The sequence below is a fragment of the Lissotriton helveticus genome, chromosome 2_2 (assembly GCF_964261635.1).
Source record: "Lissotriton helveticus chromosome 2_2, aLisHel1.1, whole genome shotgun sequence".
Taxonomy (NCBI): Eukaryota; Metazoa; Chordata; class Amphibia; order Caudata; family Salamandridae; genus Lissotriton; species Lissotriton helveticus.
The window spans coordinates 81,720,447-81,747,256 of NC_136060.1; the positions used below are offsets into that span (position 1 = coordinate 81,720,447).

A 26,810-nucleotide genomic window follows, 5' to 3' on the forward strand; every position below is an offset into this window, starting at 1 on the left:
ACCCTTGCACAAAGAAGAACAAAGACAAAACGGGATATAAGTAGTGGACCTTAAACACCAGAACTTAAGATCACTTGTGGAGTCAAGAGGAACGTTTGTCAGAGAGAAGAGCTGGAGAACTGTGTTTGCCCCTATTGCTGTGTGGGGGTTGACCTGCAGTTGCTGCTTCTGCCAAGGAAAGGACAAAGACTGGAACTTTGCTGTTAACCTGCTTGAAGAAGAATCTCTAAGGGCCTGTGTGTGCTGGCCTTCTGTTCTGAAGTCTCAGGGGCACAAAGACGTCACCCCCAGCTCCCCTGAACTTTATTGCTAGTAGTTCTGACCTGCCAGGAGGTGCCTATTCCAGTTTTAGGCCTCTGGAGGTTGTTCCTGCTGTTGAGAGCTAGAAGCAACTTGAAAGAAGCAAGAAAACCTGCCTCCGACACAGTCAGCGATGCTGCTGTGACGCCGTGACCTGCACCGGGACCAGCAACACCACTCCAGAACTGAACAATGCACTGCTCGGTCTGCACAGCAGCTCCAAAGCCCTTCAACGCCTGCTGACCCCTGCAGTTATCGGCCTTCCAGATGCAAGCGCACCGACACGGTTATCGCCGTGCAGATTACCGCCGTGGGTGACTCCGCGAACTCTCTGACTTTGCATCGCCTCATTGGAACCGACACCTCACCACTGACGCAACCAACTTCCCCTGTCCTGGATTGGACATGTCGCCTCCTCGCAGACACAATGCCTCACCTCCCTTGAGGCAGCCAGTAGGCTGGCCTAGACCCCGGCACCGAAGCCTCACCTCCACCACACCGTGCACTATCAAAGACTGTTATCCAGAGATACTGTTTGTTTGGCGGTCCGTGTGAGTGTGTGCCAGATGCCGTCTACCTCGTGGTTGGCGCCGTACTTTGGATTTATTGCTGTCACGATGTTGCAATAGCCCCAGGTGGAGCTATTTGTTTTCTACCAGCTTTATTCTTGAAATTTCTACTTTGAAGTCCTGTAGGTTGGTTTTTTGTTATTTTGGTCTTGTTGAGTTTAGATAGACACTTTATTTTTCTAAACTGTTATGGTGTCCATTTGTGTTGTTAACACTGTAATACTGTGTGTTTTGATTGCAGATACTTTACACATTGCCTTTGGGATAAGCCTGTCTGCTCGTGCCAAGCTAACAAGAGAGTGAGGAGGGCTTATCTAAAGTGTGTTTTGCTCTTACCCAGACTCAAAGCAAGGGTCCGTAATTGGAAAAAGGTACCTACCTCTGCTAACTAGAGACCCCCATTTCGAACAAGGGGTTTCTAACCTCTGTGATTTTTTAAAGTGGGGGGCAGTAGCCCCAGGTGCCCTTGCACCCTTTTTCCACTCCACCGCCCACCAGTTCAGGGGTAGTATCTTGAAACTGGTCATTTAGCTCAGGGTCTGGACCCTGAGGCTGAACAGGAGACAGGGGTTGATATTCATCCTGCCCCTCCATCTGGAGTCCTGTGCTCTCCGCTTGGGAGGGGTACACCCCAGGAGAACTGAACTGTTAGGGCGCCTGACGTGGCCATCCTTCCCAGTTCCCCTGACATCCGGGAAACTTTTTCCCTAGAAAGTAGGATGCAGTCTATAATCTGTGGGCATCTGGGGGCTAACTATGACCCTCCTCTGGCTAATCTCACCATCCCACTCTAAGCATACCTGGGCCATAGGGTGGAAGAAGTCCTGCTCCTGGGCTGGAGTTACACTACACACCTGGCCGGTGTACAGTTCTGGGGAAACTAGCCTTTGCACTACCATGCTCAGGCTAGCCCCGGTGTCCCTCTGAGCAGTGAATGGTACCCCATTCATTTCTAGCTGGTGGAAGTGATGACTTCCACTCTCAGAGATTATCAGCTCAACCTCTGTGCCCACCTTCCAGCTAAGGGAGATCATGGCATGGTCTATGACCTGCCCCTGAGGACTACCTATCCCTAAGGCCACATTGGCCACACCAGTGGGTGGTTTCTTGGACAGACAGAATCCCCCTGCTTGTGTCCTAGCTGGGAACAATCAAAGCAGCAGGGTTTGAAATTAAGCGCCCTGGGCCACCGCCCAGCAGAACCTTCTCTCTGTTTCTCAGAAAGGGCAAGAGATCCCTTTCCTACCCCCTTGCCGTCTGCACCTCTCTTGACCTCCCCCTCACTCTGCTGGGTGGAGCCTTAACCACCCTTCTTGGGGTCACTCCCAGATCCTTCTTTTGGACCCTGGTGCTGACCCAGAGGCCTGCCTCCTTAGCAAGCTCCCTGGGAACATTGAGCCTATTATCAACCAGGTGTTGGCATATATCTGAAAAACAAAGACTTACCAAGTGCTCTTTTGCCATCACATTATACAGCCCCTGGTCCTCCTTTACTCCACTGCCCATCATCCACACAATCTACGGTCTGTTGGAAAAGCTTCTAACTGTCCCTGAACTTCTGTCTGTACTTCTCTGGGGTCAGACCAAACTTCCCGACTAGAGACTCCTTCATGAAGAGATACCTCATCCTGTCACCCCCCTCTGGGGCCAGTAGGGTGTACCTCCCCTTACTAGAGTGCCTCCATCTTCTAGCTCCTCAATCCTCCTCAGGGACCTTGTGCATCTTTAAAGCATTCTCATAGGCCTCAAACCATCTGTTTATGTCGTCTCCCACCATCAAATTCAGAACCGAAACCCTTGGGTATGTGGCCATCCTCTCAGAGGACACTGAGCAAAAGCTACCACAAATCACTGCTGTCCTCTACCTGCCTGGCCTTGAGGTCCAGCTCCTTAAGGATCCTCTCATGAGCCAAATGCTCTAAAGAAATTATCTCCTCCATTATCAACTTTCTCTGTATTTAGAGTCAGTTTCCTTTGCTCTGGTTCTATTTTTAACTTGCCAGGCTCCAATTTTAGTTTCCTCCCCTCCCTCCGGTCTTCCAGCTCCTCTGTGGACATGCCTCTGGATGACACACAGCTCCCTGCCCGGGGTAAAATCTCCAATCCTGGAAGGATGCTGTCCCCCTTCCTCCACACCCAGCAGTCAAAGATCCTCCACTGGGCTCTGGCCCAAATCCTCCTCCTCCTCCTCCTCCTCCTCCTCCTCCTCATCTAGCTCCTCCCCCAGATCCTCATCTTCCTCTTGGGTCACATTCAATGCACCATGGGCTTCTGACCAGGCTCTCTGTACCCTTTGCAGCTCCACCTTCCTAGTGGTGGTCTTTACTGGAAACCCAAAATCCTTGCAGAAAACCTTGAGCTGGGCCACAGTGTGCCACTCAATTTTGGCCAGCTCAACATTCATTTTTGCAGTTGCAGATGTCGAACTTCTTGACAGGACTTTGTAAAATTCAAAATGCCAATCAGGGAGAATAGATACATTTAAAAAATGCCAATCATAGAGGGCAAAAACATTGAGGGCAGAAACAAAAATGCCAATCCAGTCAGGAGGAACTGATTTGAATTGGTCTTAAATGTGGATGGTAGTGTACACCAAATTACTGTGAGGCACTGCACAAACACAAGTCCTATCCTCACTGCACTGCTGATCGGCAATGTTTGAAATGTGGTCTCTATTTGGTAGAGGTATACACCATGTCCAAGTAGGGACGACAAATCTAGTCAGGGTATGTCAGATACACACCATAAATTAAACTGTGCTCACCCTCTGAAAGCTTGGCACAGAGCATGCAGGCTTACCTTAGGAGGCAATGTGTAAAGTATTTGTGCAACACTTAAAACATTAAAATAGTGGAAACGCCACACAAAAATAAACCACACCAAGTTAGAAAAATAGAACGTAATTTAATGAACAAAACAAGACCAAAACAACAGAAATTCAATAAGTAGAACCAGTGTTAAGGTTTTTAAAAGAATATCTGCAAATATTGTGCTTAAAACCATAAAGCACAAACCCAGGACATCTGGTCGCGCTGGAACGAGGTAAATCCAAAATTTCAGGCCGAACATGATGTAGTGTGTGTCGGATACAGGAACCAAACTTGTCCCGCTGAAAAAGTACCTTTGAATGGAGGATGCGGCATCATTGAAGGCCCGATGTGAAGAGTAGAGGAGGTGATGAATCGTCGTTCCAGTTGGATGTAGGTGATGCATTGGTTTGGATCCGTGCAGTGAGATGCATCATTGTCGAACCTTTTACGATGAAGCGGTGCATGGTCATTGAGCCGTGCAGCCAGCGATATAATGTCTTTGTCCTCAGCGGCGATGTGTCAGCATCGAGGGGTGATGCCTCTGTTCCAACTGGAACGACGACGTGATGCGTGGTTTTTGCAGCAAATAGCCAGAAAACCCACTTCCAAGGACCCAGGTCTGCACTGGCCACTTTTGGAAGGGCATGACTCACAGTTGACAGAGTTCAGAGGCTGTAGCAGGGTTGTTGGAAGTCTTTCATGTCCCTAAGACTTTAGAACAGGAGGCAAGCCCTTTGAGTCACTTTGGTTCTGGGGATGTGGAGATGCCGGTCCAGTCCTTCTCCCTCCCAGGCAAGGAGGGCAGCAGGCAGGCACAGCAAAGCAGGAGTCCAGCAGAGTGTCAGTCTTTTCAACAGTGTCAGCTCCTCCCTCCTACTTTCCCAGGATGGCCCATCAGTGTGGTGATGGCCCATCAGGATGTGAATGGCCGATCAGGCATACCTAAGCTCTCTTGTGTGTGTCTGTCTGGAGAAAATACACAAAGCCCAGCTGACACCCACCCCAGAAGTGTTTTAAGAGACGGCAGAAGGCACAGAATCGTTGAAAAGGAAGAAACTGGCAACTGTCCAAAAGTGCATTTGTAGACTTGCAACTTAAAATCCTCCCCAAGGCATTATTTTAAATACAGGAGGGCCGCTCCGACACTTCCTCTACAGGTTCAAGGGAGCCCCAGGGACCACCAAATCCCAGGGGGTTAATATTAAAATGGAGGGGAGCCACGGGAATCCACCGCCAAGGGCACTTCAGAGCCCTGGGGACTACCACCTTTGTGGGGCTTTACACCAATAATTAGCGTGGGGCCATGCAGACCCCTTGCGCTCCAGGAAAGACCACCTCCCCGGACCAGCATTTAAAATATATGTGGGAGGGGGGCCTTGCCATATACTGCCCAGGGACCACCCCCTCCCAGGGCTGGCCCGTGAGTTGTAAAGAAGGAGGGGCAGAGCAGCCCCCCTTTCTGGAGCAAATAATGGCCCTTGGGATCGCCACCCTCCAGTGGCTGCTATGTCCTGAGGTCCCCACCCCTGGGACATAGCTGTTTGCTTATGATTGGCGGGAGCTGACAGCTCTCGCCAAGCAACAACAAACACTGCCGTTCCAGTGGGTGGGAGCTGTCAAAGTGTTCCAGCTTGCTAGAAGCTGATGTTTCATCTCTTTCCCTGCCGCAGACATGCTGGAAGGGAAACAGATTAAACTATTGCTCCTGTATGCTGGAAGCTGAAATTTCGGCAACTCTCTGCATGCAGTAGCAATGCCGGATCCCACAGAAGGCGGGGAGCCGGTTGTGACCACGGGGGACTTGAGGCTCCCCCGTGGTCCCCAACAGTGGTCACTGTGTGCCCTGGGTGGGCTCCAGGGTACACAGGGAGAAAAGTGGGCAGGGCGAGGGGGGATGGGGTTTGGCCCGGGGAGGGGGCCGTATGGTCCCCCTTCCCCATTAAAAATAAATATTTATTAAGCCCTGGGGGATGGGGTCCCGGGGGATGAATTCGGCATGGAGAGGGGAGTCGCGCAGCCCCTCTTCCCCCATTAAGTTGTGGGCAGGCCACAGGGGATGGGGTCCCCAGGGTCGTTGTGGCACTGATGTACATTTCACAAAAATTAAACCTTAACAGTAAGCGCTTACACGTATAAAGATAGCAGGTGCCCCAGTTGAAGCTTCACTTCTGTAAAGGACATATGTTCCTAACTCCTGGGCTTGGTGAAGGCAAAGCAAGTGCGTTTTCTCAGCAATTCTATATTGAAAAACGACCTGAAAGGCTTTGTGGAGGTGAATGCCTTGTTGATCTATTGGAAAGCAATCTGCATGACTGTGATGAGTGGGTTCCTTCTTGTCCTGTCCTGGTGAGAGCACAGTCCATGGTTTTCCCTTTAAATGACTACGAGTATGGAAATTTGCGAATCACTAGGAAACATTGCCCATTTGGCCCTGCCCACCTTAGTAGTATACAAAGGTCTCCCTGCCTTTAGCCAGGATGATGGACAGCTTCACAAACCGCTTCCCATCGCATTTCCCGCCGATTTCGGTGAGGAGTTCTTGATGCTGAGGAATAGGAGGACATTACCACCAAACAAAGAATCACTTACTTTATTTAGTTAAGAGGAAGGACCCTTGTTTGGTGGAGATTTACCTTGCTGTACTCTTGTCGTCTTCTCTATAGGAAGATTCATGTTATAACAAATTTCTGGATAAAGATATACAAGGAACAAGCACATTGCCAAAATATACACAAGTTCAATGTGGACATTTCCACATGCTTCATTATGCAGCTGTAGTGCAGAATATGTAGTGGACATTTACCCAAGGAGATAGCACTTAGTAATTAACCAGTTGAAAGTACTACACTTGGGTAGATATCTGTGGACTCTTTTTAGATAAAGGGGCAGGTGCGTTGTGGCCCAGTCACTGGCACAGATACTGACACACACACAGACACTTAGACACCCATTCACACACTCAGTCATTCACACACACACCCAATGACAGATCCATTCAGACACTGATACACCCACTCCCTGACCCACTCAGACACTCACACACCCATGTACAGACCCACTCACAGACCCATGCAGACATCTACACCCACTCCTAGACCCACTCAGATTCGCTCACCCACTCACAGACCCACTCAGACACGCATGCACACACTCACACACCCAGTGAGATACATATGCAGTCACTCCCAAGCCCACTCACACACCCACTGAGACTCTCATGTAATCACACACTCACTCTCAAAAGGTTACAGATAGGAAATGACATTAAGAAACCATAGAAATTCACTGAAAAAACAAAGGTTACAAGGACTTTATAGTTAGGAAATAGAATTAAAAAAAAACAAAGGGCACAGGGACTCAGATATCACTCATACAAAACCAGAGAAATTCAGGAGTTATAGCTACATGAGCTAACTATAATGTGTGAACTCACATATTACATCACTCATGACATGGTCAGCGACATCACTAATGACATCTCAAATAATATCACTGATATCACTGTTGACATCATCCACAGAACCACTCATACACCCACTCACTCCCCCACAAAACCTCTCAAACTCCCACTCCCACATAACCCCTCACATATCCATTCACAGACCCATAACAGAACTCACACAACCAATCACTCACAAATAGAGCCACTCACACCTCCACTCACTCATACAGCCACTAACACACCCACTAACTCAATCATACAGCCACTCATGCACCCAGTCACTCACCAATAAGCCACTCACATATCCATTCATAGACATACATACACATACCCACTCATGCACCCTTACAGCCTATTGCATAGCCACTCAATCACTCATACAGAAACTCACACAGCCACTCACTAAACCTTACAGGTACTCATACACCCAACCCACACAGCCATTCACACTGCCTTTCACTCACCCATACAACCACTCACACACCCACGGAACCACTTACATACTCATTGACACATCCATACAACCACTCAGATACCCACTCACTCAATCTTAGAGCCACTCGCACATTCACTCGGCAATATGGCCTTCACACCGACTCACCTATACATATACTTAAACAACTACTCACCCACCTATATAGCCACTCACACAACTACTAAGTCACCCATGTAGCCACTCACACACCTATGCAGCCACTCACACAGCCACTAATGCCCATACAGCCACTCACACACCCACTCACTCTCCAATACAGCCACTCACAGTCACTTACTCACCCATACAGCTATGCACATACCCACTAACACATTTATACAGCTACTCACACATCCATCCAGCCACTCAGACATCCACTCACACATGGATACAGTCACACAGCCACTCAGATAAGATATGTTAGAAATAGTATGACTAATAACTGGTACAGAAAGAATAGTAATTTAACTTACGCTGTAGCTTAGTATTTACCTTAAAGTCTGAGAAACATTTAGTAAACGCACTCACGGGATGATGTCAACAGTGAAGTCCTTTGAGATGTCATTAGTGATGTTACTGACCATGTCATGAATGATGTAATATGCGAGGTCATAAGAAGTGCATTGCAGTGTAGTGCATTGAGCATTTTACTACTGCAGGTCAAGGGCATGAACCCATTATTATGAGGAAGGAACACATAAGCAGGTAGATTTGATGAGGAACTATGCAATGTCAAGTGAAGGTTTGTATAAATATAATACATTAATAAAACAACTTACGAAGTGAAAGTGTAAGTGTAGGAGGGAGCAAGGGGAGGGAGAAGGGTTGTTGAAAAGTTGGAGGAAAACGTTCATTGTTGCTTTAAATAAATTCATGGTTAAAATGGAACTGAAACGAATTTGCCTGTAGGAGGCCAATGCAAATTCACAAATGACCTAGTGGGTGATTCTTTCCATCAAGTGATTTTCCTTTCACTCAGACCAGGTATTCTCTGTCCCCACATATTATATAATTCATGGACCCCAGAACCCAGATAATTTCGTCCTCCGGAATCTGGGCATGAATAATGGTAGAGTTTGCCCACCGAGGGTTCTGTACAGGTGTGCCACATTTATAACAGAAAAGCAGAGAATATGCATATCTAACACGCTGTCGTATAATAAACAATATCTTCCTAGTGCTGCATGCTAGAGTTGCACAATTTTCAAGGAACAATGGAATGTATGCGATGCAAATCTGTACAATGCAGCTCTCCATTGTTTTGGAATATATTTAATAAACTTCGAAGCAGCATGAGCAACTATTGGAAGCAACGTTTCATTATACATTTATGTCACTGTTTTTATTTTAATGCAAAATATAGCACTGCAGCCCGCTGTGAAAGCTATCCCAGGTGTTAAAGGCCCTCTAACTGAGAAATGGAACCAAGAGGCATTAAGGACCCAGTGTGTGAGAGAGGGCCTTTAACAGGAAGACAAGCCTTGGAATGTTGGAACAAATATGAAGATCAGCCATTATTAGCCCTGTGCCACTCATTGACTTAAATGAAGTTCTCACCACTCTAATTGCAAGATTAACAAAACAAAACAAATGTAGTTGTACCTTTTCTTCCGGTATTCGTTGACGAACATTTTCCAGGTAGCTAGATGTATTTTCTACATTTGTGTATCGCAGCAGAATGCGAGCAAAGTCTTCCTCGCTAATGGCGTTCATTCCTTTAGAGTAAGTCAGGAACTCAATCTCTAGAATCTCTGTCTGCAGATTATCCATGAATCTACAGACAAGGCAGGAGGAATTCAGAAAAGAGTATTAATCACCAAATACGAAAGATTCAAGAATTGATCTGCTGAACAATGAGTACATGTATTAATGCTTTCAGGCAATAATCGTATGCAGCCACTAATTCATGATTCTTTCAAACACTTCTTTAAACATAATGTGCATTTCTAACTAACAAATAGACATCACGATATTTTACACATGAAATGGCCTAGAGTAATTCACCCTTCGGCATCACAAAGTCAATTGTACATATCTACTCACCTATCTGAAACTTACAGTTTAAATGTTCCCATTACTTCTGAGAAATGAGCAACAATACTGTTTGGTTTTGTTATTCTAAAATGTTTGGGCTGCAATTGTAACGTGGACTTACTTAAGTTTGTTTCGAATTTTATTTAACTGCGAGGCAATGTCTGATAATTGTATTAATATAAGTAAGGGTCCAATTATTTTGCCTATTGTTATGGTTACCAACTCCAAATACCTCTCCTTGTTATGCTATATATAAGACTACGGAATGTGTTTTAAACGATTACTGGGTGGTATGCTGAGAAATTTAAAAATAAGCAGCGGCAATGCAAATAGGACTGGTCTTGGCAAACCGGTGCTATCATTTTTTAAATTCTTTTCTAGGTTTGGCCTTTGAGACAGCTTTAACTCTCTTGCTGGACTACAGTTTTCCCAAAAAATCATACCTATGTTATGCAAAATTGTGGAGGGCATTATCACCGGTAGGGTATCCTGGCTCTGAGCAGGTGTGAGTCTAGGCAACACCTATGGCCTCGGGGGACTACTAAAAAAAAACCAGGAGGTCTTCAGCTTCTTGCAGAATTCAAGAACTGAAGAGGCTCTTATGTGTAGTGGCAGGTTGTTCCATGCTTTAGGAGCGATGTAGGAGAAGGCTCCATTGCCATATCAGGTTTTCCTTGTGCGTGCAATTCAAGCAAATAAGGAGTCTGGAAAAGCGGAGGTGTTTGGAAGGTTTGTGAAAGCAGATGCGATCGGTGGGGTATGTTGAGCCAGTGCTATGTAGTGCCTTGAAAGTGTGGGTGAGGAGTTCATTATATAAATACATAGAGAGGCGTTTTGTCAGCATGGTTCATAGGTTGGTCTGCTGAACTGTCATTCACATTTTGCTTCTCCCAAACATGGCATACTCTACTGGCCATAGGGTCAGCCTTCTCTCCTGACGGCACCCTTCACTTTGAGTGACTGCAGAAATCTTCCTCATATCAGCTTAACATTTTTCATACATGACAAAGCTCTTTCAAAGCATGCTTTTTGCAGTTGTATTTTTATGAAACAGCTATTTACTTTGCCTGCACTGTCCTTTTTAAGGTTACCCTGATACAATATCGAATTGTTAAGTCACCGTAGCTGCAATTTGAGAGCTTGGCTGTGTGATCATTTTTTCTTGTCACCTTCACTAAAATAATATTCAAAATTATGACAGTTACAAATAAAAACACGCAGGACTTGTAACACTTTCACTTCAATTGAATGTTTACATTTTGTTTTCCTTTTTTATTGAAAGCATATGATAGCCGCATTTAAGTGGCTTCATGTTTTTTCATCTTAGTTTTTTAGGATATGCTTGCAATAAAAAAAACTAAAAGCAAAAGCTGCACTAGCATGTCGATGACAGACCTTTTGACTATGCAAATGCTTGATTCTATTGCAACCATATGCTACTAAAAGTAGAGACCAAAAAAAAAATGAAAGATAACTGGCCATCACTTAAACGTGGCAGACATAAGTTTTCAAAAAGTCTTTTAAATTAAAAAAAATAAAATTAACCATAGTATATCATTTTGATCCCTTCCATGCGTCGGACGGCCAGGGGCCGTCACAGTGGGCGTGTGCGGAGGACGGCCGGGGGCCGTCCGAACCCCGCCCACTCATTATTTCGCCTGCACCGCGGAGGAATTCGCGCCGCTGTCAACGCGTAAATAACTTTGAACACATGTACAGCAATCAACTTCAATTTAAATGCAAATCACGGGAAAATAATTTTGCAGAGAAACTGTACTATTGACTTTCAATTATTGTAACCTAAAGACACTGTTTAAATATAAAAGAATGACTAATATTAAAAAAAATAACAAATCAGAAAAAAAGCACTGTCAAACTCAAGAATTGGCTCATCACAGTATTGAAGGACATTTTTGAGGCAGATGTGTACGTGGGATCAGAAATAATGCCATCAATCACAGTGCAAGATCATCAATGCCTGAAGGGGCAGCACATTGGTCCATGCAGAAGCAAAATATGAACGACAGCCAAACAGACAATGAATCAAGAGAGCTCATCCGAAGTCCAACTATATGTATGTATTTTCAATATTTTTTTTATTACTTGAGGCTGGAGTATCAGTTTTTTTAGGCTATACCAAAAAACAAATTATTTTCTTTCCATGTGTGCCTTATCCAATTAACATTTTTAATCTCTCCTCAACCCAAAAAGGTACCTATTAATAGATTTATGAGATACACTGTGCTGTAGTGCGAACAGAGACAAGTACATGGTGATATACATTTTGTGTTTGCTGGTTCTCTTTGTTTTCCTCCCCTTCGTAGGTATGGGTTTTGACAAAATGATTGCTTAGAATGCACAGTAAGTGAGCATTGGCTCTGCTCCTTTCAACCATTGGCTTCCTTCGACCAGCCTTTTTTCAACCAATGGTTAAAGACTTTGTTAATCACTTTTTGTCTTGGCCTAGTGGAGCATTTATCTCTCACCTTATGCTTTTGCCTATTTGACTGTACACTTTTCGCTCTGCATGCTTTCATTGAACTCCAGGCGGTACTGCCTTACAACCATAAGATTATCTGTCTGCTCCTGCTGCCCTTCTGTTGCATGTGCTAGCATATAACACCACCGACTCTTGGTTTTACCAATGATTGCTTATTTTATGCAGTAATGTGCTGAGCTCAGTTATTGTGCCAGAAATGGATGACTACAATAAAGCTTTCCTCATTCTTGATAACATATATTGGAACAAGTAACCACAGAAGAGGACATGGCTGAGGTATGAGAGCACATTATCTACAGTGGACACAGCCATATGCAGAACTAATAGTAGCATCATGGTGCACCTTGTTAAACAGTCACAGCCCTCTCTGGAATCTTGGAATCTGTTCTTGGCAGTAAAAAAAGCGAGAGAGGGGGGGGGGGGGGTCGAAGCTCAATAACACTCTTTCACCCAAACAGGCAGGCAAACACTGAAGAATTAATCATCCGAACACAGTGTAGAGGACCACTAAATAGAGACTGATGGGAGGGCTACAGCCAGTCACACACATACACACACAGCTGGGTGACACATGGCCACACATATGCATTGCTGATTTCGCTGGAAGATGTACCAGTTGCATACACTAGACCAGAAGTATTAGCGGAAATGCCAATAAACAACTGGCAGTCATCAGCTGATCTAGGTTTTCATCCACAATGTGCATGAAAGGCACTATTTTTGGTTTAAGCAACCACTCTGGTCTAAACAGCCACCTTGCACCTCTATCGGCTAAACTATACACTATTCTACATAGAAAATTAGTTTATTACACATTTGCTTAGAGCGCTACAATGATTTAGCTACATTTTATGAGGGCAACACATACTGTGCACCTATGTTCTAGATGAGTTTCTATGACTGGACTTGGTGTTTATGTAGACACGGGTCTCAACTTTCACAGCATCCAAAAGAGGCAGAGGGAATATTTTTTTTAACCCTTTTGCTGGGTGGCACAAAGTATCGGCCAATTGTGATTTTGAAATTGATGGAAAACAACTTGCTATGTCCGCGACTTGGTAGGTGGTAATTATAGCAACTGTTTGTGATAATGTGCACATTGAGGGTTTTGGCTCTTTACTCAAGATATTCTCCTGTGTCCCAAATTGGTATGGGATATCATTATCATGGGGGGCTCTTTTGTTAAGTTGATGTAGCATTTTGTTTGATGATACACATCAAGCAGGAAGCTGTTTAGGATTTTTTTTCTCCAGGTCTCTGGATAAGAATATTTCCTGAGGGGATGGGGGTAGTGGATCTGAGTGACATCAGATTTCTAAGATTAGTACTAGAGGTAACATTCAGGCAGAGAGATCATCTTGACCTCTTGCTTGGTTCATAAGAGTATATCATGTTTCACTGTTTAGAAGTGGAGGAACGATATCTGGTAAGCCTGGATCAGATAATTGCGAGAGCGCAGTAATGTAAGTTGAGATTCTAGGGTAGGTTCTATAACGAAGTTCAAACTTTGGGGTATATAATGCTGGATATACATCAAGCACATGGAATGAGACAGGCAGATTTACATAATATACAATGACGGTCACAAAAGCTTTACCAAATGTCTTTAGGCTCAAAACTGGCATCAAGATTAAATTGTTACAACACAATTGAATAGACACAAGGTGAAATTAGCCATTCTTCAGGACAAAGCATCTGCTAGATGATGCCTACAGTAAATATTCACAAACGTAGAGGTCATAAACTTTCCATGCTTTATGTACTATGGGGTCTAGATAAATATTTCTATTCATCCATGATTCACGCACACACACACACACACACTGTAGTACTAGTAGAAGAATGAGGAAGGGATTCACTTGTAAAGGGAGACACAATGAGTTAATAAGACTTATTTACAGGCCAAATAAAGTCAGATTGATTTCTCTAGCAAAATGTTTGATGTCTCTGATGTGTGGCAGAACACACGGTGCTTATTGCGATGTCACCATAAAACTTTAAATTTGAATAGAAACAGGTCATCATTTTACTTTTCATATTTACTAATGAAGTGACTATCGTTAGCAAACATATGGTATTTTTGGGATGCCGATGTTTGGCGCTTGATGCATGTGTGGCAAAGAGATGATAGATCACACTCATCTCTACATTATTTATTGTTGTGTGTAGACTATATCCTAGCCTCTCCTGAGGTATGACACATGACCATAGTCTGTGACAGCTTACAAATACACTGTTGGATAAGTTTCTGTTAGATTTGGGGGTCTCTAGTTGGCAGAGGTAGGTACCTTTGACCAAATAGGGACCCTTGCGTCTAGTCAGGGTAAAGGGGTACACTCCTAAAATAACCCCTGCTCAACCCCTTGGTAGCTTGGCACGAGCAGACAGGCTTATCCCAGAGGCAGTGTGTAAAGCATTTGTGACCATATACAGTAACCCAGTGACAACACCACAGATGGACACCACACATATTGCAGTATACAAATAAGTATTTTTATATAGAATTAACACAAGACCACAAACGACAAAAATCCACAATACTGTACTTCAAAAATGGTAGAAATAGCTTAGATCTCTTTAGATGTAAAATGCGACACTTTAAGTTCAATGTACCTTTGGATGCGTAACGCTATACAACGAAATTGTTGCAGGGAAGGTGATGCGTCGGTTCCTTACACGCAAGAACGGTGATGCTTCGGGTCCCTACTGATGCTTAGGGGATGCATCGGTTCCTCTTGGCGAGGATGAAGATCCGGTGCAATGAACAAAAAATGGCGCCTTCTCCTTGATGCGACAGGATTAGTGCACACCAGACGGCCGTGCGGCGACTCAATGATTCTTCTGAGCCACAACAGGCCCTGCGACACGCTTCCCGGTGATGCGGGGGGGTCTGATGCAACGTCGATCCTTTTCTCTGGTGATGCGAGACGCTTCGGAAACAATGCGACAGCTGCAGTGGGGGCACGCTTTCCCAGCGCTGAGACGACGGCGGCTGCTGCGATGACACACTTCTCCCATGATGAGGCGGCGTCTGGTGCGACGTCGATCCTCTTCTCAGGCGAGGCGCTTTCGCGTTGTGAAGCTGTAGCGTGGGCTTAAGGATAGGCTGGAGGCTCTTTCTAGTTAATGAAGGTTTTATTCACAGTAAAGCTTTTCTACTACGTGAGGTCAGTCTCTCCCTCGCAAATTCCGCCCGGTCCGTGGTTGCGGTTCGGTTCCTCCACCTGGATGGTATCGTCTTCGTCGTCTTCCCGTCTAGCGGTCGTGATCTTCTGATTCCCGGCTTTCACTCGGCCCCAAAAGAAAACCAACAGAGGGAGGCCGTCAGTTACTTTGTCAGTTAACTGTTGCCCACAAGCATCCCGGTGGTTGTGAGGGGGGGGCCACCTGTGCTATACAAGTATATATAGTGCTCGGGGGGGAGTGATGAACAAGTGTGGGGAAGGAGGGGTGTTTAGAAAGGCGGGAAAGGCAAGGCAGGGATATTTACAAATTTACACGCCTCCCTTCCGCCCGAGCCAGGCTGCACAACGCCGCCGTACCTGTGACAGCCACACTCCTCCCTCGGGAGTGTGGCACAGTGGATCACCGGGTCGTTGGCCTCCTGGCACTCCGCCACGGGTTGTTCTCTCGTCTTCTCCGTACTGCTTCAGCTCTCCGACGTCTCTGCTCTCGCTCCCGACTTCCGTTTTCCACTCCGCTACCTCCTGGGTGTCGCCGCACGCCATGTAGAGGGCTTCCTGGTATTTGACCAGTCCTGGCGCTTTGTCGTCACTTGGGGGTGTGGTCTCATCGATGTACGCCCAGTTAAAGGCGCCCTCCTCCTTTTCTTCATCTGTGTCGGACAGCAGCGGACAGCTGCTCCAGTTCGTCTGAGGGGAAGGAGGTGATGTAGAGTCAGCGACCCACCAATCGATAGGTGATACATCCGTCACCTCCTCCCCGCTACATTCCTTCCCCCCCTGGATTCTCCCGTTTGGGGAGAACGAGTGTTCTGGACAGGTAGTCCGCGTTCCCATTGTCGGACCCCCTCCTATGTTTAACCGTGAAGGTAAAGGGCTGCAGGAACAGCAACCACCATAGTACACGGGAGTTTTGGGATTTGTTCCTCTGCATCCATTGGAGGGGTGCATGGTCTGTATACAACGTGAAAGGCCGACCCTCCAGGTAGTATCTCAGTTTGTCTATAGCCCAGCGGATCGCCAGGCACTCTTTTTCTACCGTAGGGTATTTGTTTCCTCTCGGGTGTAACTTCCTACTGATGAAAAGTATTGGGTGCTCCAACCCATCCTCTCTCTCTTGTGACAACACTGCTCCAAGGCCGGTGTCACAAGCATCTGCGGCTAGAGTGAAGGGTTTTCTAAAGTCGGGGGGTATCAACACCGGACTAGAAGTGATGGCTTTCTTTAATAGTGTGAACGCCTGTCTGGCTTCTTCTGCAGGGGGTGAGATGAGGGAATTTTTAACATTTTTCTTGAGGAGATCCGTTAGGGGTGCTGCTATGTTTGCGAAGTTCTCAATAAATCTCCTATAATAGCCTATGAGGCCCAAAAACGCTCTCAGTTCTCTTTTTTGTGGAGGGGAAAGGGGTATGCGTTATTGCCTTGATTTTTTCGTCCTGTGGCGCTATCACTCCCTCTCCCAACATAAAACCCAGGTACTTTACTTTGGAAAAGGCGGCTCTTGATTTTTTTTGAATTAATGTGCAGCCCCGCCTGTTGTAGGGCGCTTAGGACCTTGACTATATGGTCCAGATGTTCCCTCCATGTTGGGCTAAAGATGACTATATCGTCTAAGTAGACTGAACTGTCCTGAGTATGAGGGGCTAACACCTCGTTCATCATCCTCTGGAAGGTTGCCGGGCCCCATGAAGGCCAAAGGGCAAAACATTAAACTCGAAGAGGCCATCTTCGGTGGCGAAGGCCGTCTTTCGCCTGTCCTCCCTTAATGGCAGCTACCAGTAGCCCTTGGTCAGGTCCAATGTGGTGATGTAACGGGCTTCGCCTATTCTCTCTATGAGTTCGTTGACCCGGGGTATAGGGAAAGCATCGAAGGAGGATATGGCGTTCAGGGCCCTGAAATCCATACAAAACCTGGTGGACCCGTTAGGTTTAGGGACCATCACGATCGGCGACGATCAGTTACTCTTAGATGGTCGTATGACCCCAAGGTTAAGCATCTCCTGTACTTCTCGTTTTATATCTGCTTGTCTAGCTGCTGGTATCCTGTATGCCCTCTGCTTTACCACCTTCCCTTCCTCAGTGTCAATACAGTGTTCAGCCATGTGGGTGCGACCAGGTGTGTCTGAAAAAAGATGGGAAAATCGACTTACTGTTTGAAGGAGCTCTCCCCTTTCAGTCTCGGACAGTTCGGGATTGATGGGTAATTGTGCTAGCGTCGGTCTCTCATCTCGGGTAGGTAACCCGAAATGGGTGGCCTTGGGCAGAGGTCCTATCCACTTTTTTGGTAAATTTATGTGAAATGTTTGTTGCCAAGAGGGAGATATCTGCAACCGATAGGTTGTTCTGCCAATGGTTTCCACTATCTGGTATGGACCCATCCATTCACTTTTAAACTTCTGTGTTGAAGAAGGGAGGAGCACCAAGGCTCAGTTGCCTTTCTCCATGGTCCTCCACTTCTTACCCTTATCGTAGTACTGTTTCTGTTTTTGTTGGGATTTCTCTAAGTAGGAATATGCCAAATCCCGCAGATTACCCAGCTTAGATTTAAGCTGCTGGGTATATTCCAATAACGATTTGTGGTCAGACGCCTCCTCCCGTTCCCAGGCTTCCTTCGTTATTTCTAGGAGAGAGCGTGGCTGACGTCCGTAAAGTAACTCAAAAGCTGAGTACCCTAAGCTGCTCTGTACCTGGGCTCTTAGGACGTACAGAGCCAGAGGCAACAATCTGTCCCAATCCTTATTCTCAGCGGACAACATTTTCTTTAGAGTGGCTTTTAGTGTCCTGTTATACCTCTCTACAATCTTTTGACTGGGTGTGAGTGTTTGATTGGTTCAGATGCTCCGTCCATCACCACCCCCTTTTGTACCGCTTTGGCCGCCATAAGTGTGGCAGGGTATGCTCAGACGTGAGTCCCTTGCTCACTTTGCCACTGGATTCAAGCAAGCCGGGCTGAAGACGGCTGTAATGCCAGGAAACCGGTCCTCGGAAGCTTGTTTCTGGTCCAGGGAAGGCATGGCTTGGCAGTTCGGGCTGGACTGTTCCCATGAGGCACAGGGTCAGACTGATTTGCATATGGCCATGTCTGAACTGGGGTGGCAGAGTGGGCTAAAGAATGGTGATGGATTAAAACCATATCAGTTGACTGGGGGTGAGTGCTTGTATTGTCAACACTCCGTCCATCATTTCCTTTGGTTTTGCTTTGTTCGCCATAAGTTGGCAGGGTATGCTCAGACGTGAGTCCCTTGCTCACTTTGCCACTGGATTCAAGCAAGCCCGGCTGAAGACGGCTGCAATGCCAGAAACCGGTCCTGGGAAGCTTGTTTCCGGTCCAGGGAAGGCATGGCTTGGCAGTTCGGGCTGGACTGTTCCCATGAGGCACAGGGTCAGACTGATTTGCATATGGCCATGTCTGAACTGGGGTGGCAGAGTGGGCTAAAGAATGGTGATGGATTAAACCCAGATCAGTTGACTGGGGGCGAGTGCTTGTATTGTCAACACTCCGTCCATCATTTCCTTTGGTTTTGCTTTGTTCGCCATAAGTTGGCAGGGTATGCTCAGACGTGAGTCCCTTGCTCACTTTGCCACTGGATTCAAGCAAGCCCGGCTGAAGACGGCTGCAATGCCAGAAACCGGTCCTGGGAAGCTTGTTTCCGGTCCAGGGAAGGCATGGCTTGGCAGTTCGGGCTGGACTGTTCCCATGAGGCACAGGGTCAGACTGATTTGCATATGGCCATGTCTGAACTGGGGTGGCAGAGTGGGCTAAAGAATGGTGATGGATTAAACCCAGATCAGTTGACTGGGGGTGAGTGCTTGTATTGTCAACACTCCGTCCATCATTTCCTTTGGTTTTGCATACCTCTCTATAAGCCCGTCTGTCTGGGGGTGGTAAGCGGAGGTACGTATGTGATGGAGATCTAATGTCTTACACACCTCACCCATTAATTTTGACATGAAAGGTGTACCCTGATCCGTCAGGATTTCTCGGGGAAACCCCACCCTTGAGAAGAGCTCTATTAGTTTGTCCGCCACATTCTTGGTAGTTGGGGAGCTGAGAGCGAAAGCCTCGGGAAACCTGGTATTATAATCTGCCACTACCAGTGCATATGTGTGTCCCCTCGCGGTACATGGGAGGGGCCCAATTAGGTCCATTCCAACCCGTTCAAATGGGTTACCTATAATAGGCAAGGGTTGGAGTGGAACTGCTGGTGGTCGATACATGTTCCTCTTTTGGCATACCTCACATTGTTTGCAGTATACTTCGGCTTCTTTATAGATGCCGGGCCAAAAGAAAAGATGCAGAATATTTTGAGTAGTCTTTTTGGCTCCGGAATGCCCTGCAGTCAAGTGGGTATGTGCGTAGAAGAGGATTTGTTCCCTAAAGACTCTCGGCACTACCAGTTGTGGTGGTTCACCTGCTTTCCCATCCCTATACAATAGATTGGTCTCTATCCTAAAACGTGGATAAACAGTGGTAGGGGAATTTTGGGAGAGGTGAGCCGACTCCCAAGCATTGAGGTGGGTAGGGTCGTTAGCTTGAGCGAACTTAAAACTTCGGTCCAACACCCAGGGCTCAGTTGTCAAATATGTACCCTGAGGCTGCCTCTCTAGTTGTTCTTTCATTTCCCTCTGGAACAGGGACATAAAGGCGGGGTTGTCTACTCCTATAATAAGATCTTCAGGGAGAGATTCCACCACCCCCACCTTTACTGAGCATGGTTTTCTGCCTATAGGATGGAGGGTGACGTGTGCCACCGGATACGGTTTGACGTCCCCGTGCACACATCTTATATATACCAATACCCCAGGGCCTACTTGTGAGGGTAGCACTAGCCGTTTCTGGATCACAGATTGTCTGCATCCTGAATCTAAAAGGGCTTTTACACATTTCTTATTGACAATCACCTTTACATAATATGAGGGCCCCATCTCTGCTGTATACATCACGGCCTTGGGAATGTATCCGACCTCCATAGGTTCTTCGGTACTTTTTTGCGTGGGCACAGTCGGGCAATATGTCCTCATTCCCCGCATTCGAAGCATTGTGGTCCCTTCGAAGGTGTCATCTCCAACCTGAATGGCCGTGTCTTCGGGGCCTCGGGCCCCATCCTTTTTTTCTCCGGTTTCGCTGCAGAGGTGGCTTTCAGTCCTTTGTTTCCCATGGGAAGGATCGTGGTTGTGCCCTCGCATAATTGGAGGCCATCTCGATGGCTTGGGCGGCAGTGAGGCCAGAGTGCTGCCTCAACCACCGCTGTGTTCCGTATGGTAAGGCCTCCATAAACTGTTCTAAATAAATGCTTGACATGATGTCTTCCTTGCTACGGCTCTCTGGCTTCAACCATTTATCAGCTGCCATTTTTAAGCGCAGGAATAGCGACTTCGGGTTCTCCCCTGTTATTCCTTTTTCTTTTCTGAACCGTAGCCTGTCAGCCTCTGCGTCCAGCCCCAAATGATCCAGGATTACTTCCTTTATGTCAGGGTAAGAGGACGTTCCCGAGTGATTTGCGACTTGGTACGCCGCTTGTGCTTCCCCGGACAACAGAGGAGCCAGAAAGAATGGCCACTTCTCCTCTGGCCACCCACAGGCACGGGCTGCCCTTTCAAAATTAGTGAGGAACGCATCCGGGTCCTCTCCGTGTACATATTTTTGTAGAGCGACCCCAGCAGGATGAGGTGTAAGGCTTCTTTTATCCAGGGTTATGGGGGCGCTGGGGTTCTGTACCGCCTTTTGCAAACCCTCCATCTGGGCAGTGATGGAGTTTTTAAACAGCGTTCTATCAGCGTCGGCGGTGGATATCTGTTGAGTGATAGCCCATTCCAGCTTTTGTTGCCCCTCTATCAGATGTTGGATAACCTGATCCATCTGGGATGTCTGGATGGAAGGGGCGGATCCCACTTCTGACACCAGTTGTAGCGTGGGGTTAAGGATAGGCTGGAGGCTCTTTCTAGTTAATGAAGGTTTTATTCGCAGTAAAGCTTTTCTACTACGTGAGGTCAGTCTCTCCCTCGCAAATTCCGCCCGGTCCGTGGTTGCAGGTCGGTTCCTCCACCTGGATGGTACCGTCTTCGTCGTCTTCCCGTCTAGCGGTTGTGGTCTTCTGATTCCCGGCTTTCACTCAGCTCCAAAAGAAAACCAACAGAGGGAGGCCGTCAGTTACTTTGTCAGTTAACTGTTGCCCACAAGGATCCCGGTGGTTGTGAGGGGGGGGCCCACCTGTGCTATACAAGTATATATAGTGCTCGGGGGGGGAGTGAGGAACAAGTGCGGGGAAGGAGGGGTGTTTAGAAAGGCGGGAAAGGCAAGGCAGGGATATTTACAAATTTACACGCCTCCCTTCCACCCGACCCAGGCTGCCCAACGCCGCCGTACCTGTGACAGCGACACTCCTCCCTCGGGAGTGTGGCACGGCGGATCACCGGGTCGTTGGCCTCCTGGCACTCCGCCACGGGTTGTTCTCTCGTCTTCTCCGTACTCCTTCAGCTCTCCGACGTCTCTGCTCTCGCTCCCGACTTCCGTGTTCCACTCCTCTACCTCCTGGGTGTCGCCGCACGCCGTGCAGAGGGCTTCCTGGTATTTGACCAGTCCTGGCGCTTTGTCATCACTTGGGGGTGTGGTCTCGTCATCGATGTACGCCCAGTTAAAGGCGCCCTCCTCCTTTTCTTCATCTGTGTCGGACAGCAGCGGACAGCTGCTCCAGTTCGTCTGAGGGGAAGGAGGTGATGTAGAGTCAGCGACCCACCAATCGATAGGTAATACATCCGTCACCTCCTCCCCGCTACAGAAGCAAAAGTGGCAGAGACACACTTCTACTTTGTGAGTCGCGCTTCCAGCTCCTTGCGACACGCAGTCCCTCAGAAAGTCCAACATAACTGCAGGCACTTCCAGAGAACTCTTGGGGAGCTGGTGGGTGAAGTCTGTTTTCCCTGAGACTTCAGCAGGAGGCAAGCTCTATCTCAAGCCCTTGGAGATACTTTACAAGTTGAATGAAAGTAGCACAAAGTTCTTTCTCCTCTCTTTGGCAGTCAGGTAACCACTGCAGGCCTATCCCTCACGCTTAGGGATAGTCTCTACTAAGTCTCTCTGGTTCCTCTCCTCAGCAAAGGTTTCTTCTTGTTTCCCAAAAGTGATCTAAAGTTCTGGGGTCTGGGTTCCCTCTTTTATACTGAAGGCAGAGAGGCCTTTGGAGAGGCCTTTGACTAGTCCAAACCAGTTCTGGTCAGTCCTGGACCACTTTGTCGACAAGACTCCGTCTTTCCTTTCACAGTGCAGGCCAGGGACATCAGATGCACCACAGGAGGTGGAGCCAGCATTGTGGCGGGAAGGCACAGCCCTATTCAGGTCCTAGGAGCAACTCCTCCCTCCCATCTGAATGCAGATCTCTCTATTCAGCCCTGTGCTGACTCACCCTGTCTCCTGGAATCCCCCAGCCCCTTGTCACTCAAACTGCAAACAAGGAATACACAACCTAGCAGAGGCAGGCTTGGATGGTTAGACCAGAAAATACCTACTCTCTAAAAGTGGTATTTTCAAACACAGAATGTTAAAATCAACTTCACGATCATTTTATCATTCTGAGTTCAGGCATACTAAACTCAAATTTATACCTAGTTCCCGGAGTCAGTTAGGATTATAAGATGTAATATTCAAACTGCCCATTCTGGCCTACGGGGAACAGGTAGCCTTGCAATGGTGAAAAACAAAAATGTCTGTAATTCACTATTAGGACATGCTACACACATCAGGGCATGTCCTACCTTTTTTCCTACAATACATTCTGCCCTTGGGCCTACCATAGGGCTGACTAGTATGCAGAAAAGGGAATGTTTAGGGACTGGCAAGTGGGTGCACTTGCCCAGTCAACATGGCAGTACCAGACCTCACACAGGAACTGCAATGGCAGACCTGAGACACACTTTTAAAATCGCTGACTTCTCAGAGTTAAACTTTAGTTCATTGTGTCTCAGCCAGAAGAAGACTTTAGACGGGCAAGTGTTAATTAAGTTGCTGTTGAATTCAACACCCTTCTTGCACGTAAACAGCAGCTGGGTGTCATCACCATATGACACTATTTTGACTCCATATTTCTCTGCGAGAAGGGCGAGGGGGTCACATACAAGTTAAACAAAGTTGGGCTTAATATTGAGCCCTGTGGGACCCCGACACTCAAAGGTGGAATCACAGCGGCGAGAGGAGGAGACCAGATAGGTTGTGAGTGGTTGACAAGAAAAGACACGAACCATCTCAATACCGTGCCACCAATACCGCTCTCCATAAGTCTTTGCAGTAGTCTATTGTGGGGCACGGTATCAAAGGCTGCAGAGATCCAGTAATACCAAGAGCGCATTACCTCCTACATCCAGCGTAGCTTTAATTGTCTCTGCAACTTCTAGCAGGGCAGTTTCAGTGCTGAAGTTAGCTCTGAAACCCGATTGGCTAGAGTGCAACAAGTGATTGGTCTTCACATAATTCGTTGTGACTTCATTGACTTATTTCTTCAAAACCTTGGAGAAGAAAGTGATATGGGCCTGTAGTTACTGGCGGCCTCGGGGTCTGCTATAGGTTTCTTAAGCAGCGGAAGAATTTTCTAATGTTTCCATGTTTGTGGCATGGCGGTGTTCAAAATCGGGTTCACTACAGGGTTAATCACTTCTGCTATTAAGGACAGTACTTTAGCTGGACAAGGGTCGGATGGCAAGCTAGATTTCAAAGCTTTCATAAGCACTAGAGATTGCTCCAAGGAGATCACGGGAAACTCCCTAAAGGATGCATCAGTGCGAGGACACATCCGAAAGGGGTCCACCCGCTGCCTCCAGGTCTGTCGATTGAGCAGCAAAGGCGTCCTGAATATATTTCAGTTTTTCTTAGAAAAAGCAAGCCACGCGGCTGGTCCAATCGCTTGTGGGTGCGAATGGCAACATCAAAAATGGAAAGGAGACCCATGCCAAGGTGCCAGGTCTAACAGTTTCCAATACCATTACATAAAAAATGTTTAGGGCAAAGTGTCGAAATGCCATAAACTAGAAGTCTGAAGCCTTATCTCAAGGGCATTTGTGACTTCTAAAAAATTATTCAGTTTTTCAATTGGACAAAACACCATCAGTACCAAAGGGGGCAATAGAAGAGATCTTTATGGACTACATCCATGGTATTTGTAAATAAAGTAGGTTAAAACTCCATAAGTACCAAAGGAGGTAGTAGAAGATACCGTTATGGACTACTTCCCTGATATTTGTATAGCATTCAAGGGCACAAAACTAGAAGTACTAAGGGGAGCAGTAGGAGATACATGTATGGACTACAGCCATGATATTTGTATAGCATTCAAGGACAACATATTTTAGGCACAGTGGCGTGACATGATTATCCTGAATATAACCAATTCCTTCAGGATAAAATTGGTCTGTTATGCAGTCAGTTTTAATTACGTTGTTACTCCATATGCTGCTTGTTAGAGGGAGAAAAAAATGTGTGTCCTCTCTCAACGTTGCTAATTGTTATCTCCATGGAACCACTCTTTCAGATCTGGGAAGACCTGCAGAGATGTGAGGCTATAGTTTTGCTGTAAATGAGTGACATTCTATTGTCTGTAATTCAGCTGGGCCGCACACACATTGAAATATTTAAATAACTGTGAGAAAGTGAGTTATTAGTTGTGGTGGATGGTATTTGACCCTCAGCAATAACATCATTAACTTATTTCGTCCAGTCAAAGGTTTCAGTAATTAAAACCTGAAAAATGTGTAAAGCATTAAGAAGTACAAAAACTGTTAAAATTCAAAAACAATTAAAAAACGCACTACAATTTATAAAAACTGGCAAAATGCAATAAGCAAAATAACTCCAAAATGAAAAAAATTCATTAAGGGGAACGGAGTTCTAATTTTTCAGAAAAGTGAAAATAGCTCCAGAAAGTGTAAAGTGTCAATGGTAGTCATTAGCTATGGTAGACCAGGACCTAAGTGCAGTCTTAGGCTAACTATGATGGAGCACAAGTTGGATATAACCAGCAGACTGCCCCCACTAGGGTCTGCAAGCAGGGAAGTTCCAAAATGTTTTTAACGCTCAATCCGAAAAGGGACTTTGTCGTTTTTCCTGAGGAAAAACTCTTTGCCATGTGGGACAAACTTGAAATTTAATCTGACAATGTGGAACTGCTTAACGGATAGTGTTTGTGCAAAAAGAACAATTGATGGACAGAATGCAGAACATTGTCATACATTCACCCCAGTACAGAGATGAAAACAAGTTACTTACCTGTAACTTTGGTTCCCCCGTATTGGTAACTGTCATAGATTCCCATGCTTTGTATCATTCCCCCGTAGTCCGCCTGGGAGCCTCGGTAAATAGAAAATACCATAACAGTATGTACAAAAGAGACAGTAAGGCCTAGGCCTCATCTCATTGTGTAGCCTAAGTACCTCCTTGTGTAAAAGAGACCAAAACTTTGCAACAACCAATCAGATCCGCCTCATACCAAAGAACCCTCAGGAGAGAGCCTCAGAGCCTCAGATTTTCGCAGCCGTTGTGCAACAATAACCATTTCTGCTGCAGGCTGAGCTTTCCCCAGGGAGGAGGGTGGGCGCATGGGAATCTATGAAAGTTACCAATACTGGGGAACCAAAGTTACAGGTAAGTAACTTGTTTTCTTGCCCCAGTATTGGAACTTTCATAGATTCCCATGCTTTGTATCAGAGTAGCTAGCAGTAAAAAATCCCTGCACATTTTGTTACAAGAGTATACCAACATTTCAGCATAAGCATACTTATATAAGCATCTATACTTTGTAACAGTACATGTAGAAAACGTATGCGATACAAAATGTGCAATCATAGGAAGGAGGGATAGAAGGGAAAGCTCACCTCTCATTGGAAAAGATTCCTCAGTACAGCTTGTCCTACTGCTGCTTCGCTCTTCATGAAAGAGTCCGGGCAGTAATGTTTCGTGAAGGTATGGGCTCTGCTCCATTTGGCCGCCCTACAAATGTTCTTTATAGGGACGCCAGCGAAGAGAGCTGCTGAAGATGAGACAGATCTTGTGGAGTGAGCTCGAACATGTCTCTCCAAAGGCTTTCCTGCCGTTTTGTGGCATTAATCAATTGCACTTGTAATCCAGCGTGAAATCCCTTGCCTTGAGATAGTAAGTCCTTTCCGTGGTGCACTAAAAGCCTCAAAAAGCTGGGATGATTTTCCTAAAATCCTTTGTACTTTCAAGATAAAATTTGAGACATCTCTGGACATCCAAGGAATGAAGAGAATGTTCCGCTGGCGTCGTAGGACGAGGAAAAAATGATTTCAGAACCACTGGCTCATTCAAATGGAAATCCGAAGGGACCTTCGGGATAAACTTTGGATTGGTTCTTAAAAACATAGAATCCTTTTTGAATTGAAGAAAAGGTTCTAGGATGGAGAGAGCTTGCAATTCTCCTACTTTCCTAGCTGAGGTAAGAGCCAGAAGGAGAGCTAATTTCCACGATAAGAATTTCAAATCCGCTCTGTGAATT

General features: G+C 46.3%; 1 protein-coding gene across 7 annotated transcripts in view; it reads right to left on the minus strand.

Annotated features, from left to right (window-relative positions):
• MICU3 (mitochondrial calcium uptake 3) overlaps positions 1-26,810 on the minus strand; it is a 599,595-nt gene that overhangs the window by 166,587 nt on the left and 406,198 nt on the right. For all 7 annotated transcript variants that reach the window (XM_078678146.1, XM_078678142.1, XM_078678145.1 and 4 more), the window contains one exon: positions 9,199-9,370. In XM_078678146.1, the coding sequence (XP_078534272.1) occupies positions 9,199-9,370 (172 nt within the window). The remainder of the gene's footprint in view (positions 1-9,198; positions 9,371-26,810) is intronic.